Consider the following 19,301-nt stretch of genomic DNA (forward strand, 5'->3'; position numbering starts at 1 on the left):
TTGGTAGACTCTCCTCGCCTCTGCCAAATCACTTCCGGATTAGATAGTATGTAACACCGTTGACTGATACAGGTGCTCACTTTTGCTGCATAGGTTTGAATGACTCTGTCTTCGGAAGTGATTTGGCAGAGGCGAGGAGAGTCTACCAAGCCCTAAGTGAGTCTCAAACTTAACCTGTGTCTCACAGAGTAAAGGAACAAGACGGAACGATTTGGGTGAGACTGGATGTCAGAGGCGTGGTCCCGGTCCGTTACCTGTTATGCCTCAAAGAAGTGCCTGATAAAAAACTGAAATTAAAATCCTACTAATTTGTAAATTGAAATTAGATGTACTAATTTCCTATGCAAATATTTACATTGATTTAATTTTGAGACATGGAGGATTTTAATTTCAGTTTTTTATCGGGTCTGCATCACTATATGGCAGCAGTGTTGTAAAAATGTTATACATTAGAAAGAGCACTAGATGGCAGCACTGTTTCCTGTCATGTAGTGCTCTAAACGTGCGCACGCTACCTATCTAGATATGTTTTTAACAACGAATAATAAGATTACGAAGCCAATTTTATAATAGAAGTAAATTGGAAACTTTTTTAAAAAATTGTATTCTCTATCTGAATCATGAAAGAAAAAAAAGTGTTTTATGTCCCTTTTTAAAAGCGTTTAGCCCAAGCAGCTGTTTTTATAATACAAATAAAGCTATTCTTTCATAGTGTACACTGAATCCCATCAGTTTTGGTAACATTGCACTCTTTGTTTGCTTACACCAGGTTTGCAAGGCGTGAACTCGGGTTGTGTGTCATACTTGTGATGGTTGTTTTTCTGTTGCTAAATTATTCATGATTGTATTGCATCACTAAGTGCTGTCATTAAAGTAAATGTGCTTTATACCCGTCATACTAGGAGACAGACCTCTTTCATAACTATTTCACTTGTAACGTATGCAAAGTATGTTTTTTTATTTCTCCCTATAAAAGCGTACACAAGGTTGCTATAGTTTCAACAGAACAGGTTGTGCACATTTTCATGTGTTTAATGGCTGAGGGCTATAGACTCTGATTTGCCTATATTGTCCTACCTCATTTTCATAAAAAAAGAATTGTGTAAAAAAAACAGATTATTTTTTCAACATTCAGTGCACAAATTGTGTTTTTAAAATGCTCAAATTAAAGCGATAGTCTAGTAAAAAATTTAACTTTCATGATTGATAGAGCATGCAATATTAAGCAACTTTCTAATTTACTTCTATATTCAATTTTTCTTTGTTCTCTTGCTATCTTTATTTGAATGTAAGCTTAGGAGCCGGCCCATTTATGATTCAGCACCTGGATAGTGCTTGCTGATTGGTGGCTACATTTAAACACCAATCAAAAAGTGCTACCAAAGTTCTGAACCAAAAGTGGGCCGGCTCCTATGCTTACATTCTTGCTTTTTCAAATAAAGATACCAAGAGAATGAATAAAAATTGATAATAGGAGTAAATTAGAAAGTTGCTTAAAATTGCATACTCTATCTGATTCAGGAAAGTTTATTTTTGACTAGACAATTCCTTTAAAGGGTAATTGTAGTGTTTTTTTTTAATCTAATGTAGGTATTTAAAAATGTATTGTTAATGTGTGGCAGAACTGTGTATCAGCTAACATTTCATATTACAAATGCAGATATGGAGACAGCACCTGTATCTGATGCACACAGAGGAGACTAATCAAGTACCAAATAACCATGTATGAAATAAAATCCTCCAGCCCCTAATATTAAAATTAGCTTTATGATTTCACCGTGGGTCCAAAGTTTTACTGCAATGTTTCAAGCCAATCTCAGAAGCATGATTAAGGGCTGAGATATAAGGAGCTGGAGGACTTTTATTTCATACATTTGATATTAAACCACTTTTACTTAAAAGGACGTAAAGCCCAACACTTTCCTTCTGTGATTCAGATAAAGCGAATGTACAGCGATGCGTAATATGTTTGCACTTCATAAATAAACGAAAATAATAATGATAGAACATACCATTTTTTTTTTTATATATATCTTTTTATTAAAGAGGATTCAGGAATACAACATGTAGTCGAATACAAAGAAAATAAAAATTCAGAAATTGTTCAATGTCACAATCATTAAGTATACGAAGAACAAGGAAGAACATACCATTTTAAATAACTTTCCAGTTTACTTGTCAAATTTGCTTAATTCTCTTGGTATCCTTTGATAAAGGAGCAGCAATGCACTATTTGGAGCTAGCTGAATACGGGCGAGCCAATGATAGGAGGCATATATGTGCAGCCACCAATCAGCAGCTAGCTCCCGGTAGTAGATTGCTTCACCAAAACCTATGTAAATAACAAAGGATACCAAGGGAATTAAGCAAATTTAATAATAGAAATAAATTGGAAAATTGTTTAAAATTTCGGAATCATGAAAGTAATTTTTTGGGTTTCATGTCCATTTAACGTTTTATTTTCTGGCAAAAAAATCATGCATAAATGCTGCTCATTTATATAAATGATATATTTGTTTGAGTGCCGTGACCATATCAAATTAACTTCTCCCTGAAAGACATGGACTCTAGTATCCTGTGCATGTATGTCTATAAATTCCTTCCCTTACTCCAGAGGAATTTGTTAACCCATGTCGTATCATGGTCACCCAGATGGTATTTTACCAACATGGCGGCCGGTTATTTTTAAGGTTAAAATCAAAATTGAAAATAAAGATTAAATAAAGAAATGAAGATGCCATGTTGGTGAAACTTCTTCAAGTGTGTTAGACTCTAATTATAAACCAACGATCATTTAAAATCAGTCCTAGCAGCTTTAGTTTCAAATGCATGTATAATTTATTTACGCTGAATAGCACAGCCAGTATTTTTATTTATTTTTTCCTACAAAAAGCAACCTTAAAGGGCCATGATACCCAAATGTTGAAACACTTGAAAATGATGCAGTATAGCTGTAAAAAGCTGACTAGAAAATATCACCTGAACATCTCTATGTAAAAAAAGAAGATATTTTACCTCAAAAGTTCCTCAGTAGCCACATCCCATTGTAAAGGACTTCTAAGCAGTAAATCAGTATGTTTGTCCCGGGACAGCGGAAGGAGCTAGCTTACGTGCACACTCATCTTATTTCCCTATTCAGTTTAAGGAAGTTTACTATGAAATCTCATGAGAGTTAAGTCAAATCTCATGAGATCACAGTAAAAGAGTTCATGACCTCAGCACTGCTGATGCTGATTGGTTGCTGTTCATGTCTTCATTTTTTTTAAAAAAAATGTACCTGCAGCTGAGCAGCAGCTGAGTATAACCTTTTACACAGAATTTACTCTGCTGAGCTGAGGAGATTGTGAGGTAAAATATCTTCCTTTTTTATATAGAGATGCTCAGGTGATATTTTCCTGTCAGCTTTTTACAGTTATACTGCATCAGTTTCAAGTGATTTAGCATATGAGTATTATGTCCCTTTAAACAGGAATATGTGTTATTTAAAGCTATAATACATACAGTTTTTAAAAAAAACCTCAAGTTTGCTGGAAGAAAAAGAAAAATGGTATTCTGGCGATTTTATTAATTTTTTATTTTTGAAAGGTTAAAGGGACAGTCTACTCCAAAACTGTTATTGTGTTTAAAATAGATATTTATTACCCATTCTCCAGTTTTGCACAGCCAATATGGTTATATTAAAGGGACAGGAAACCCCAAAATTTTCTTTCATGATTTAGATAGAACATACTTTTTTTAAACAACTTTCCATTTATTTCTATTATCAAATTAGCTTCATTATCTTCTAATCCTTTGCTGAAGGAACAACACTGCACTACTGGCAACTAGCTGAACTAGCCAATTACAAGAGACAGATGTGTGCAGACACCAATCAGCGGCTAGCTCCCACTAGTGCAGGATATGTGCGTATTCTTTTTCAACAAGGGATACCAAGAGAACAAAGCACATTTGAATATAGAAGTGAATTTTTAAAGTGTCTTAAAATGACACACTCTATCTGAATCGTGCAAGCAGCCTCTGCAGAAAGACCCTTTTCACATGGCTGTTTATCATCTATTGACCACTAAATTCAAAATTAGTTTTAGATTCTGATAAAGCATGCAATTAAAATAAAAAACAAAATTTAGCAATATACTTCCATTACCAAAATGTTCACATTATTTTTATATGCCCATGTTCTGAGGCTCCAGCTTCTACTATACTGAGCATGTGCAAAAGTGCACAGTATATACATATATGCATTTTGTGATTGGCTAAGGGTTGTCGCATGATACAGTAAAATTGGATTAACTTGGAAATTTGCCAGAAAATAACCTGTTGCTTATTTCAAATCCAAAGTGTGTGCAGTTATTTAATTATGCTGCATATAGTGGTCCTTTAAGAGCTTGTAGATTGCCTGCTCTATGCATAGTATTCACTGATATTGGTGTTATGATTTTTTTTCTTTTTCCATCTGTAAACTTATTTTTTAGCTTTGTGAGATTTTCACTCAGGTTGTGTTTTTGTGCTACGGGATAATTGTGTTTGTGATACATAGACAAGGCTATCCCCTCTAAAGAAAGGGGCATTCTCAAAATAGCCGTTTTATAGCTTTGACCCACAGGTTTATAAACAGCCACTGGACTGTTCTAAAGTTTAACTTTCTAAAGGGACCTTCAACTCAAAAGCTATCTCCCCTTAAAATGTTTTACTAGGCAATAGTAAAAAAAACAGCTTACTATTTATTTTGTTTCGTTGTTTTTTCATTGCACCAAGAGAGGTTGGATTACAACCTTTACGATTCACAGCATTCACACTGCCTGCAGCATCCTACGCAGACTTTGCTTGATCAGTACAGGATCTTCTTTAGATCTGTCCCCATTTAGTAACAACAAAGGGAATAATATAAAAATACCCAGAAGGGCTATTTAAGGAATATGCCCCTGGACTGTGAATCAATGGATATTGTGTGAACACGATTAAAGCTACTTATATGTATATGTGTGTATGTATGTGTTAAATGTCATCAAATTGAAGAGCTTGAAAAGTCAAAATAAACCTGCAGAATTCAGATAGAGAATTGCCTTTTAAGACGCCTTTAAATCCACATATATTATCTAATTTTCTTTGTTGGAATGAATATGTGCATACCCTACTCTGCTGGGAGCTAGCTGGTGATTGGTGGCTGTACACATTTGTATCTGGTCATTGGCTCCCCAGATGGGATCAGCTAGCTCCCAGTAGTGCAGTGCTGCACTGGAGTTGACTTTAACTATGTGTTTAATCCTGTTGCAGGGGTTAAACGCAGTTTTATATACAAGCAAAAGTGCAATAATAAAATGATCTAACATATTAGGGCATTTTATTTTTGCTATTGTATATACCTTTAACTGTAATGTCCATTTTAAGCCATAGGTTGACAATTTTATTTATTTATTTATTTTTTTTATTTTTTATTGAATTTTCCAAATTTTTACAGAACCCCCCCCCACAAATATTGTATGTTTACATATATTACAGTTATTAAATACAAACCTGTAGCAATAGTAAAGCTAAGAAAATATATAATAATCTAAACAAGATTTGTATAATCTGCCCCTTACTTACATCTCTTTGAAACCCATCTCCTAAAGTTCCACTATTTTACAATGACCCCTTTTTCGTTAAATCAAAGATGAAGACCATGAACAAAGGGAGCTAAAATCTGTCTTTGAACTGACCTTTCTTACCCCATTTTTAAAGAAACCATTGTATTTCGCTCTCCAAATTAGTCATGCTGTTCTAAAATTCTTAAATCTATCAATTTACTAAAAAGATTAGAGGTATATGGTGCTTTTTTTTTAGATTTCCAACCTATTTATCATACCAATATCACCAGATTGAAGACATTTTGATGGTCTTTAGAATTTGGAGCATGCAAAAGAAAAATAATTTTTTTTTTTTTTTTAAGTATCCTAGATAAATAACCAAATGGAAACTTTGGCCCAAAATCTTCTTATCCTTGAACATAAAAAGAAACAATGTAATATACTAACTTCATGGGCACTATATTTTACACAGCGCACATCATATATTTGACCATTTAGATATCAATTTTGGAGTTAAGGGGACATTAAACACTTTGATATGTGTATATATAAAACTCTACAATGTTTAATTGGCTGCACACTCTAGGGACCTATTTATAACTGTCCCTAATTGGCCACAGCAGAGACGGTAACCTAAATTACAACATGGCAGCTCCCATTGTTTTATAGACACTAAAACTTTACACTTATTTTGTCACTTTTTAAACAGCTAATGAAACTTTATGAAATACATCTACATGTTATTCTCAGACTAATCTTTTCTTTAAATGCATCATTCTATATAGCATTTGTTTAGTGTTTAATCTCCCTTTTTAAATAAGCCCAATGTAAAATTTTAACATGAGATTCTCGAAATGTCATAGAGAGGCATTTTTAAGACATAAGATGATTATTTTGTCCTCTACTTCAGCTCCCACAATAGAATAGACTTGTTTACTTATTTTTTTTAAGTTAGCCGCCACCCATACTGAGGATGCAGTTTTAATAAGCTAGGAAATGTTTCTGTATTGGAATAAAAAATGAAGAAACTGGCTCTAGAATTTTATAAATTAGGGTTCCCTGACCCTTGGGATTTATCAGTCGGCTTCAAGCAATGTTTTCTCACTGATACGTTTAAAGTATTGCTCTCTAGCCGTATGTAAACACATAGGAGTCCGTGTCAGAGCTGCCCTGTCTATCTCTGTGCATGATAAATAGAAGAGGGTTTAACGTTATCAGCATGTTCATCTTTCCTTGCCAATAACCTGTGGGCCCCTGCTGTGTCAGCAAAGATAAGTAATATTTGTTTGTGACAATACAGAGTAATAGTGTTATTCTGTCTGCATTGAAGACAGACTCGCATGTCTCTGCTTGCAATGTCAGCTCAGTTATCAGTCTGAAATGGTATGAAGTTATGCGCTATGGCAATGTTTATCTTCCTTTTAACACTTTACAGACAGTAAGATATGCAAGTTCATGCAATGGTAAAACATACCCTTAAAGGGACAGAGTACAAATATTCCTTTCTAATTTTCACCTAATAGCAAGAAAAATAAATACAAATAAAATATACTGTATGTATATGTAATATATATATATATAAAATAAATGTTGATCCCCAAAAGGAAGGAGGCTGATCCGGAGACAAAAAATCTTGGTCAAAGGTGGAGTTTGTTCAGCATAGTTGCCAGAATACAGGTAATTGTACAAAATGGACACCTGACGCGTTTCGCACATGCGCTTCATGAGAGACCGAGAGAGAGAGAGACCGAGAGAGAGAGAGACCGAGAGCGAGAGAGACCGAGAGCGAGAGAGAGACTGAGACCGAGAGACCGAAATACCAGCACTCACTATTTAGCAGCATAATAATACCGGGGTGCACTCAGAGTATCCATGTAAAAATCCAGAATAGAGGCACTCGCCGTAAGCAAAAACGTGTTTGTTCAAAGTTACAGAGGGTACGTTTTCAGGCTGTGATGCCCGTCCTCAGACTCCTGAAAATAAAGCAGTGCTTTATTTTCAGGAGTCTGAGGACGGGCATCACAGCCCAAAAATGTTCACTCTGTAACTTTGAACAAACACGTTTTTGCTTACGGCGAGTGCCTCTATTTTGGATATATATATATATATATATATATATATATATATATATATATATATATATATATATATATATATATATATATATATATATATATATATACATACACACACACACACACACACACACACACACACACACACACACACACACATATATATATATATATATATATATATATATATATATATATATATATATATATATATATATATATATACACACACACCCCTCTAATAATATTCACTCCTAAACTGCCTAGTATTCCCACTGTTACTGCAAAGAATAATTTTCCAGTACATAAAATCTGAGGGAGGAGGGGGATAAACAAAAGCTCACACATAGATTAGCTAAAAGTATTAACCCAGTCTGCACTGGGAGAAAGTGGAACAAGTACAAATTTCAGATGCATTTTACAGCAAAGGGAAACTAAATTAATGAATGTATTTTGCAATAATGTTTCACTTTTAAATATGAAACATTGAGTTTAATGGTCCCTTTAATATACTCCAGCAGTTAAAGGGACAGTACACTGTAAAATTGTTTTTCCATAAATGTATTTTAAATGACTTGTTATACCAACTGCAGAGTATAAAATATTTGAGAAATTGCATTTTTGGGTTTATTTGTGTATCTGAAGTAGCTGGTTTTGTGCTTTGAAACCACAGCCTATTACAATGGGTTGAGCTTCAGGTAATATCAGATCTCATTATGTTATCACTTTTATGTACACAGACTTGCTTCCTTATCTTATATTTGTCTGAAACACCAACTCAATACATAGAGAGAACAATGGAAAATTATCATTTTATTACTTAACTATCATGCCCCCACTGAGGGTGTAATCTCTTCTGCTGGCTGTGTTTACTTAGGCTTGTCAATAGCGTATACGCCAGTATCAAAACTTTCAGTATAGGTTGGGAAACCACAAGCTAAATCAGCTATTTCAAATGCTGAAATATGAGTAAAGGAGCTACTTGCAACCAATTTAATACACTCTAGCAGGTAAAAAGGATCATTGGGAATAATTTAAAGGGGAGAAAGTTTTTGGATGAACTGTCCCTTTAAAAAAGGATAATTGAGAACAAATTGAAGGGGACGAAAAACTCAGTTTAAACTGCCCCTTTAAAAAAAAAAAAAAAAAAAAAACATTAAAAGGATATGAAACCCAAATATTTCCATATGTGATTCATACAAAGCATACAATTTAAAAAAAAAAATCCAATTTACTTCAATTATCAAATTTGCTACGTTCCCATTATATTCTGTGTTGCAGGGATACCTAGGTAGGCATCTGGAGAACTACATGACAGGAAATTATGCTGCCATCTAGTGCTCTAACATACTTGCCAAACTGCTGCAGTATAGTAGACATGGGCCGGCTCCTAAGTATGTGTCACTGCTTTAAAAAAAAAAAAAAAAGATACCAAGAGAACGAAAAAATTGATAATAGGAGTAAATTAGAAAGTTAATTAAAATCACTTGCTCTATCTGAATCATAAAATAAAAAAACATTTGGTTTCATATCCCTTTTAAACTGCTGGACACAACTACTCACCATGGTGATTTTTAATTCCTGTGACCGCAGCTCTTTTGAAAGCTATTCTCTTTAAACACCGTACTGGTACCAGCTCCATATCTTTCTACTTGGAGCCACCATCTTGTAGCGTAGGTATTATTGCACTCAGTGTTCATTTTCAGTTCACTGATTTTGCTGTTTTTGACAGCTGTGTTGCACATTGTTTTTTTATAACAAATTTCAAAGTTATGTATATTTCCACTCCCCTTGTACCATGTGATAGCAATCAGCCAATCGCAAATGCATATACGTATAGTCTGTGAATTCTTGCACATGCTCAGTAGGATCTGGTGACTCAAAAATTGTAAATATAAAAGACTGTGCACATTTTTTTTAATGGAAGTAAATTGGAAAGTTGTTTAAAATTACATGCTGTATCTGAATCATGAAAATGTAATTTAACCTGAGTGTCCCTTTAAAGTAATGGTAAACCCAAGCGTATAACAAAACGCTAGGATTTACCATCACTAAAAATAAACGTTTCATAAAAGACTGTTAAACTCACCCTATCTGTAAGGAAAGAAAATCACTAACACAGCACCTCCGGCTGCCCACGGCACAGCTCTTTCTTTAATGAGGTGAGGTTTTCACCTCCAGACTAATAGCTGTGCGTGTCAACTGAAATCGGTACCACATGCATGAGTGTGATGCACATCTCTGTGGCTATACAATCCGAGCACACTACTAGCCTTCATGCCTCTTTAACTAATGAGATAGAGAGGCTAGTGAAATATAAAGCTATATTTAAAGCTACACCATAGTAAGTATTCATTTTATCATAGTTTAGTTATGTGGCGATTTTCATTATTTCTCACTTTGGTGACTGTAAGTTCTTGTCATTTTGCAACAGTTATGCATTTTATACATAACTTGACCAACTTTATGGCCTTGGTTAAAAGAGGAATGTGCTTCTCTCATGTGTCAGATCAAAGCTTTTAATACTTTGCAACATGAGCCTTGTGAGAAGAGAAAAACAAAATGGTTGCAGAAATACGATTTTTGGAATATCTAATATAAGTTAAATTAACAGACATAGGCCTAGTTTCCATTGAGATGATAAAGTTTGGAAAATGGTGGTAACATAACAATTCTCCATAGACTTTAATAGAGGTAAATGTTTTTACCTCCAGTTTCCCAACTTTAAACCTCAATTGAAACTAGGCCAATGTAAGGATTTTATGTTGTGTGTTGTTTAGTATGAAAAGAGAAATAGTAAATACAAAGCCACATTATTTCCCTTTTTCTAAATAATGTTTTGTTTTGTAATCTAGAAATGCTTTTCCTGAAACGTTCGTGCCTCTATAAAATAGTTTGCAGATATAAAGACCCAAGCACCCCTTGGCTAAAACGTTTGTCAAACAAAATTAAAAAAGTCTGATCACTTAACGGGACAGTAAACATTAAAAAATAATATTTCCAGGTTCAAAATGTATAGGCTTAGTGTTAGTTGGAAACTGAGCAGAGAATAAAGGCACATTTAGATTATCTTATAATTAGGTAAACTCTGTGTATGTGGGGTAGATTTGTAAATTAAGTATCATTGGTTAACAACTGTTCCGTCACCATTACGGCCAGTTGAGGAAAATAGTACATTTTTAACAGGCCAGTTATTGTCTAATACGACAAAAGAAAAAGAGAGCAAAAACGTAATGGTTTACCCAGAGTAATTATATCTGTCGCAGAATTAGCAAGTAATGGTTATGGAATGCGATTAGAAAGGTTTAATTATACAGAACTAATCATTATATAAACATGAATAGGTACAATAAGAACCTGTAAAGGCCATTAGTAGTTAAGATGCATATAAAGATCTTGACAAGATGTTATTTGACCCAAATTGACAAAAAAAAAAAATATATCCCCATATAAAGTGCCTATGTTGGAGAGATTATGGCCAATTGGGTAATATAAAGCATAAATAGTGGACATGCCCAAAACTCTTTAATTAATGGGATAGAATACTATCTATAGACTTAGTGCTGATAATTAGTGTTCAAGTTGGATGATGTTTACGTTATGTTTATGCTTAATCATACATGTAAAAATCTTGGTAACTGTGCAAAAAAAAAAGAAATATCATATTTTAGTTTGTTGAAAATAGAGAGAGAGGTTTCTTTGACTTACAAGGAAAAGAAAAGGCCTTATATGAGTGTGGTGCCTAAATCAGAAGGTGTTTTGAAATAAATGTGAAACAAAAGAAGGAATGTGATAAGAGGAAAAATAAATACAAATATGGTTTCTAATTTTATTTTTGGTAAGGTTCATTATAGAAGGTTGGACTTGTGATCTATATATGCCTGTGATGATGTGCAATACTTCATATGTATGACTTTTACATTTTTAAATGATAATATGAATAACTTAAGTGTTTGTTCAAAATTAAAAAAAATTAAAAATCCACCTCTTAAATATTGTCATGAATGGAGCTTAATCGTGCCTGCAAGTGTTTTAAACAGGATGAGCAATACAAATCATCTAATATTACACTACTTTTCTAAGCAGAGGCACTGGAAGCACACTTTGTTTTTTTTACAATTAGAAGGGCAGTATGGCTTCTGATTGGTTGTGAATACGGCCAAGTGAATAAAGAAAGAATACTTGGAATTGATGGGCATCTTGGACAATAAGTAAACCAGCATTGGGTTTTGTGGTGTTTTAAGCAAATTTATGTTTATTTTGGCAACCTTATAGGGATAGGTAAGTTCCATTTACAACAAAGATTAAAATGCCCTTAAATGACCTTGTTTGCTTTTACTATCCCTTTTTAAGGTTCTAAGAAGTAGCTAACTAACATAAATTGTGTCCATTATCTGCCTTAACAGAGTACAATCTTGTCTCTATTCTATTTTTTTTTTCTTTTGGGGGGGCGGCTTTTGTATTGTATGCTCCTAGATTATATGATGTACATCATCAATATAACTGATTTTTTTTATCTTTTTTTAAGGTCCTGTGGTCCAAAGTCCAAATAAGACCACATCTTCTGCAACAACTGAGTTTTCTCCTCCATCCAGTCCAAACCCATTAAAAAAAGGAGGAAGCATTAATTGGTCTCTTCCAGATAAAATTAAATCCCCAAGGACGGTTCGAAAGCTGTCAATGAAAATGAAAAAGCTACCAGAACTCAGCAGGAAGTTGAGTGTCAAAGGGACATCCAACAATGTCAACTCTGACAACTCTGCTTCCACATCAAAAGGTAACTGTCGGGATATAAGCCGTGCTCGATCTCTTACATCCTCTGGAAATACAACCACTGCAGCAAGTCGAAATGTAATAAGCCGATACCACCTTGATAGCAGTGTATCATCACAGCAGAGTTACAAAAAGAAAAATTCAGGCAGTTCCAAATCTTCAAGTAAAGGGGGGTATCTCAGCGATGGTGACTCGCCTGAACTTATTGCAAAGTCAGGTAAACATGGGTCAGAGAATAGGTCCACAAAGGGAAAAGAAGCACTTCCAGGCAACAATACAAAGACAGAAATAGACATTGATGCTTTTCGGCACTATAGCTTTTCAGATCAACCCAAGTGTTTCCAGTACATATCAGGACTCATGAGTGTCCATTTTTATGGAGCAGAGGATTTAAAACCACCACGAATAGACTCAAAAGATGTATTTTGTGCAATCCAGGTAGATTCAGTAAACAAAGCACGAACAGCTCTACTAACGTGTCGAACTGCTTTCTTAGACATGGACCATACCTTTAATATTGAACTTGAAAACGCACAGCACTTGAAGTTAGTGGTGTTTAGCTGGGATCCAACGCCACGTAAGAACAGAGTTTGCTGCCACGGAACAGTAGTTCTACCTGCACTTTTTAGAGTAACAAAGACTCATCAGCTGGCTGTTAAATTGGAGCCCAGGGGGATGATCTATGTTAAGCTAAACCTTCTGGAACAATGGGAGAACTCTTTAGACAGGCTCGGGATTGATCGGGAGCCCGTTGTTTTTGGAGTTGATGCTCAAAAAGTTGTTGAGAAAGAAAACGTGGGATTAATGGTACCTCTCCTGATGGAAAAGTGCATTGTGGAGATTGAAAATCGAGGCTGTCAGGTAAATATATTCATTTTAATATTTTTCTAATTTTGACTACTATTGATTATTTACAAAAAAAATGTACTTTCTGACATTAGGATTTCTGTAAAATGTTCCAAGAGCAGATGCACCGCTTCATTGTTAGTGGGAAAATGGGGCTACTGCAGAGTCTTTTTCTCCCATGTTTGTGCTAGATATACAAGTTACAACGAAAGGGTTTAATTCTTTTTTTCAAAGGGCGCGGGGTCACTGATAAAAACTGGCAAATGTGTTTTTTTGTTTTTTTTTAATGAAATGAGACTCCATTTGAAAGAAAAAATTGCTCAGACCAACATGGTCACAACGTGTTTAATTGAGGCGAGGGTCGAAATCTTCCCTCTCACGAATATAACCGATTCGTATGGGCATTTGTTTGAAGGATTACTTTCTGTTATAATTTTTAAGCTAAACAACTAACATATTAAAGTTAATAAACATTAATTAAAACCTACTGACCTATATTTTCTCCAAAACGAAGTTTCATAACGTTCTAAAAGTTATATCTTTTATTCGCCGATGATGTCACGTTATCCTGCCCACTATTTTCAGCACTGTGTGTTCAAAATACTTAAACCAATAACTTTGTGTTTAAAGCGCCATTTTGAAACCTAGGTATTGTAAACGGATTGGTACAGAGCAAAATATACCCATGGAGTGGGTTTGGAAAACAATTAAATTTGCAGACAAGATTTCTGATATACGGTAGAGATATGTTAATGAAATGCTATTGATAAAAAGCGTATTTGGGGTAGTTAGTTAGTAACAGGCATAGAAAATATTTACTTACAGTGGCCCTTTAACATCATCCCAGGTCAAATAATCATCAATAAATAATCAAGATGGTGGTATTATTCTAAACTGCTATATGATTCTACTACAAGCCACAGTGCAACGTATATATACACCCACACACGCCTATTTTAATGCTTATTAAGCTGTGCAGACTGAAAAAGTTCCTGGCTCAGCTTTGTAAAAATGGGTGACTGCCACACAAAATTAAAGGAATAGTCTAGTCAAAAATTTTCTTTCATTATTCAGATAGAGCATGCAATTTTAAGCAACTTTCTAATTTACTCCTATTATCAAATTTTCTTTGTTCTCTTGGTATCTTTATTTAAAAAGGCAAGAATGTAAGCATAGCAGCTGGCTCATTTTTGGTTCAGCACCTGGGTAGTGCTTGCTGATTGGTGTCAAAATGTAGCCACCAGTCAGCAAGCGCTCCCCAGATGCTGAACCAAAAATGGGTTGGCTCCTAAGCCTACATTCAAATAAAGATACCAAAAGAACAAAGGAAAATGGTTAATAGGAGTAAATTAGAAAGTTGCTTAAAATTGCATGCTCTATCTGAATCATGAGTTTAATTTCTAGACTAGACTGTTCCTTTAAGCATGAAAAGTGACTTTTTTTTTTTTTTTATCTTTTAACTGCTCAATATTTCAAAGAGTGTACTTAAAATATAAACACAACCATATTTATTTAGTTTTAATAATAGTACTATTCAGGCTAAATAAGTTACCTGTTTAAAGGGGAATATTGAATTGTTGCTTTATCAGACAAGCCACAGCATATGTATTGTGTATAAAGTGCGGTTTCTAATCCAACATCTGTCAGGTGTGAAAGTGAAGGTAAGCTGTGACCTTGTATCCAAATGTTTGCACATCTTGAAAGCATATGTCTGCTCATTTGATTCTAAAGCTTTTAGCATTTGTTACCCGGTTACCTTGTTGTTTGTGAAATATCGCTTATCTAGCTGTGTATTTTAAACATCTTTGGGTCCAAAGTCTGTTTACACATGTCTGTTTGTCGTATGAAACGTGCTCTTCCGTTGATTTTTTTGCACAGCTGTTAAATTTATATTTTATTGGTTTTTCAACAAAGATTATAAAAAGAAAAAAAAATTACATAGTCAAGATTATTTGACCAGCTGTAAGCACAAAACTAATTAACTATGCAACAATATGAAAATAAATTTAATATATGTGCACCTAAATGAATAAATAAAAAAGATATTAAGAAAAGTTACAGATAGTGAAGGCTTTTGCACACAGTATTTTATGCAATAGAATATCTCTTGCGCTCTCTCTTGCGCGCTCTCTTTCTCTCTTGCGCGCTCTCTTTCTCTCTTGCGCGCTCTCTTTCTCTCTTGCGCGCTCTCTTTCTCTCTAGCGCGCTCTCTTTCTCTCTCGCGCGCTCTCTTTCTCTCTCGTGCGCTCTCTTTCTCTCTTGCGCGCTCTCTTTCTCTCTCGCGCGCTCTATTTCTCTCGCGCGCGCTCTATTTCTCTCGCGCGCGCTCTCTTTCTCTCGCGCGCGCTCTCTTTCTCTCGCGCGCGCTCTCTTTCTCTCGCGCGCGCTCTCTTTCTCTCTCGCGCGCTCTCTTTCTCTCTCGCGCGCTCTCTTTCTCTCTCGCGCGCTCTCTTTCTCTCTCGCGCGCTCTCTTTCTCTCTCGCGCGCTCTCTTTCTCTCTCGCGCGCTCTCTTTCTCTCTCGCGCGCTCTCTTTCTCTCTCGCGCGCTCTCTTTCTCTCTCGCGCGCTCTCTCTCTCTTTCTCTTGCGCTCTCTCTCTCTTTCTCTTGCGCTCTCTCTCTCTTTCTCTTGCGCTCTCTCTCTCTTTCTCTTGCGCTCTCTCTCTCTTTCTCTTGCGCGCTCTCTCTCTTTCTCTTGCGCGCTCTCTCTCTTTCTCTTGCGCGCTCTCTTTCTCTCTCGCGCGCTCTTTCTCTCTCGCGCTCTCTTTTCCTTGGAGATAATGTGGGTTCGGTTCTAGGCCATAGCAATAAAGTGAATCACACTATTTTTTTGGTTTCTCAGTGCATATAAAAGTTATAGTTACACTATAATGTAGTCTATTAAGTGTGCAATATCATTATGTCTAAAAAACAATGTACATACCTTAATTAAAAAATATTTTTTTGCTAAACAAAAAAAAAAAAGGCTAACCATTATCTGAGCCTTCCGCAAAATGTGTATTCATGTGTGTATATACTGTATGTTGGAAAAATGGCGCTGATAGACTTGCTGAACACAGGGTTGCAACAAACCTTCAGTTTGTAAAAATAGCAATATCTGAGAAGCGCAAAAAACAGAGGTATGCCTGTATAGTGTATTAGTTTATTCTTTGTGACTAATTTTATAATATATATAAAAAAACATGGACTTTAGTCACTAGTCAATGTTTTTAAAACATTAGATCATTTCCTTTTTACACTATTGCTTGCATATTAATAACATAACACATTCAAGCATTTCCTATTGCAGCCCAATGTCCCTTTAAAGGGACACTAAACAGCTGAGCACAACTACAATATAATGGTAACTACTCAGCATGCTATTGGTTTAGTCCTGTGGCTGCAGTTCTCTTTAACCCTTAATGACTGACGTACCCGGTACAGTATTAGCGCAGCTTCCACGCTAAGGGATTAAAGCAATTTTATTTGTACACCTTAAAGGTGCCAGATGGTGAAATGATGTATACATGGGGCTGCCATATTGGAGCACATTTATTCTAACGCCCTGTAACAAAAGCAGCACACATTTACAGATCAGGGAGGGTGCCGGCTTTTTCACAACTATATGATACGCTTCAGGTTGGCGCGCATGATTGGAGGAGAAGCTTTTTCCATCAACTGTATGCAATATTTATATGATTTTTTTTTGTAACTTTTAAAGCTGTATATAAACTGCAAACATTTAAAGCTCGCACTCTGTATCATGCACGCCAAACCCAGACAAAGCAAAAAAGCCAGCAACAGGGTGTGAGGATACCTAACGCTCCCAAATGGCAATGCCCATTATGAAGAGGTGGAGTTTCAGCATCTTTCACTTTCAAGATGTTAAAATAGGAGCTTTTTAAAAGAGCTTTAGGCACGTGAGAAAAATAATAACCTGGTAAGTAGCAGCCAGTCAAATGTACTCCTCTGTTAAAAGTGACAGTCAACACCAGAATTTTTGTTGTTTAAAAAGATAGATAATCCCTTTATTACCTTTTCCCCAGTTTTGCATAACCAACACAGTTATATTAATACACTTTTTTACCTCTGTAATTACCGTGTATCTAAGCCTCTGCAGACTGCCCCTTATTTCAGTTCTTTTGACAGACTTGTATTTTAGCCAATCAGTGCTGACTCCTAGGTAACTCCACGTGTGTGAGCACAATGTTATTTATATGACACACATGAACAAACGCCCTCTAGTGGTGAAAAACTGTCAAAATGCATTCAGATAAGAGGCGGCCTTCAATCAAGGTCTAAGAAATTAGCATATGAGCCTACCTAGGTTTAGCTTTCTACTAAGAATACCAAGAGAACAAAGCTAAATTAGTGATAAAAGTAAATTGGAAATTTTTTTTTTAAAACCTACATGCTCTTTCTGAATCATGAATGTTTATTTTGGACTTGACTGTCCCTTTAAATAGAGAATAAAGGCTCAACGGGACCAACCTCCCAAATTAAGATTGTCCCAAAATTGAGATACATGTACATACTCTTGTCTAGCTCCTTACAAGGGTTGCATTGCTTCCTATTAGTCTATAATTTTTCCATTCCCTGCAATTATTTTTCTAGTGCAAGGTCTCCAGTCATTTATATTATGTAGCTACTTAGGGCTAGATTTATCAAGCTGAGGCGGACAGGGGCGCATATACGCGCCCCTGTCCGCCGCAACTTGCCTCTGGCGGGGCAAATTTCCCTGGAGGAATTTACCATTGCACACGAGTGCTATTTTGCCAATCACGCACTGGCAGGAGCTGTCAATCTCCACGGTCGGACTAGACCGGCGAAGATTGAATTTCGCCACCTTAGAGGTGGCGAAAAGGTTTGAAAGGCAGTGGTCTGATGACCGCTCCTTGTTAAATACGGCAAGCAGGTTCTCTTGTGGGAACCTGTAGCCGTAGAGGCTCAAAGGCTGGCGAAAGCCTTTGATAAATTAACCCCTTAATGTCAAACCGATTACTGCCACTGGGTCTAATTATATACTTTTATTACCATAAAATCACCCAGCTGACCATGAGTTTCTAATTCCTTTAAATAAAAAAAATTAATTAATTTCTCATGGATATCAGATAAAAAAATCTGTTTTTAATCATATATTTGCTAATATTCAAAGCTTCTAAAGTGGCGAAATCTTTTTTTATTTTCTGAATTTCCTTGAATTCTCATAATTTAAAAAAAAGCAAACCACCTGCGTCAATTGTAATTATATCACGCATTTCATAGCCTATTCCTTCCCAGAGAATCTTTAGCTCACGCAGAGGGAATAAAAACACGTCTCAATTGTGGGGTCAGTGATCTTTACAGAGGTAAATAATTCATGCAGAATTAAATAATCAAAATCTTAAGCCATGTAAAGTCATCTCTCTTACTTAACTAATCATGAGATATTGGGAATCCCAACTCCTCCTTCCATGGGTCTTTAATTCCATATAATTACTGGGACTCTGTTATGCTTGATATTCATGGAAAGGAATGTCATAATAAAACACTTAAAGGGACATGAAACCCAAAATTTTTCTTTCATGATTTAGGTAGAATATACAATTTTAAACAACTTTTTACTTTATTTCTGTTATCAAATTTCCTCCATTCTCTTAGTATCATTTGTTGAAAGAACAACAATGCACTACTGGTTTCTAACTGAACACATGGGTGAGCCAATCACAATCGATATAAATATATATATATATATATATATATATATATATGCAGCCACCAATCAGCAGCTAGATCCTAGGATCTATGCTGCATCTGAGCTTTCCTAGATAAACCTTTCAGCAAAGGATAACAAGAAAAGGAAGCAAATTGGAAAGTTGTTTACCTTTTTTATGCTATGTCTATGCACAGTTACTTTATTTTTCACCTCAGATTAAAGAGACAATGCACACCAATTTTTTAATATAACTGCATGTAATAGACCATACTATAAAGAAGAATATGCACAGATACTGATCTAAAATCCAGTATAAAACCTTTTGAAAACTTGCTTGGAAGCGCCCAGTTTAACACTGTTGATAAGGT

At 35.4% G+C, this 19,301-nt stretch overlaps 1 protein-coding gene across 1 annotated transcript in view; it reads left to right on the top strand.

Moving 5' to 3' along the window:
- The window catches only part of LOC128640814 (rho GTPase-activating protein SYDE2), a 142,110-nt gene that overhangs the window by 54,568 nt on the left and 68,241 nt on the right, over positions 1-19,301 (top strand). Inside the window, exon 3 of the mRNA XM_053693239.1 lies at positions 12,171-13,276. Within this exon, the coding sequence (XP_053549214.1) occupies positions 12,171-13,276 (1,106 nt within the window). The remainder of the gene's footprint in view (positions 1-12,170; positions 13,277-19,301) is intronic.

Source organism: Bombina bombina, chromosome 10, assembly GCF_027579735.1.
Source record: "Bombina bombina isolate aBomBom1 chromosome 10, aBomBom1.pri, whole genome shotgun sequence".
Taxonomy (NCBI): Eukaryota; Metazoa; Chordata; class Amphibia; order Anura; family Bombinatoridae; genus Bombina; species Bombina bombina.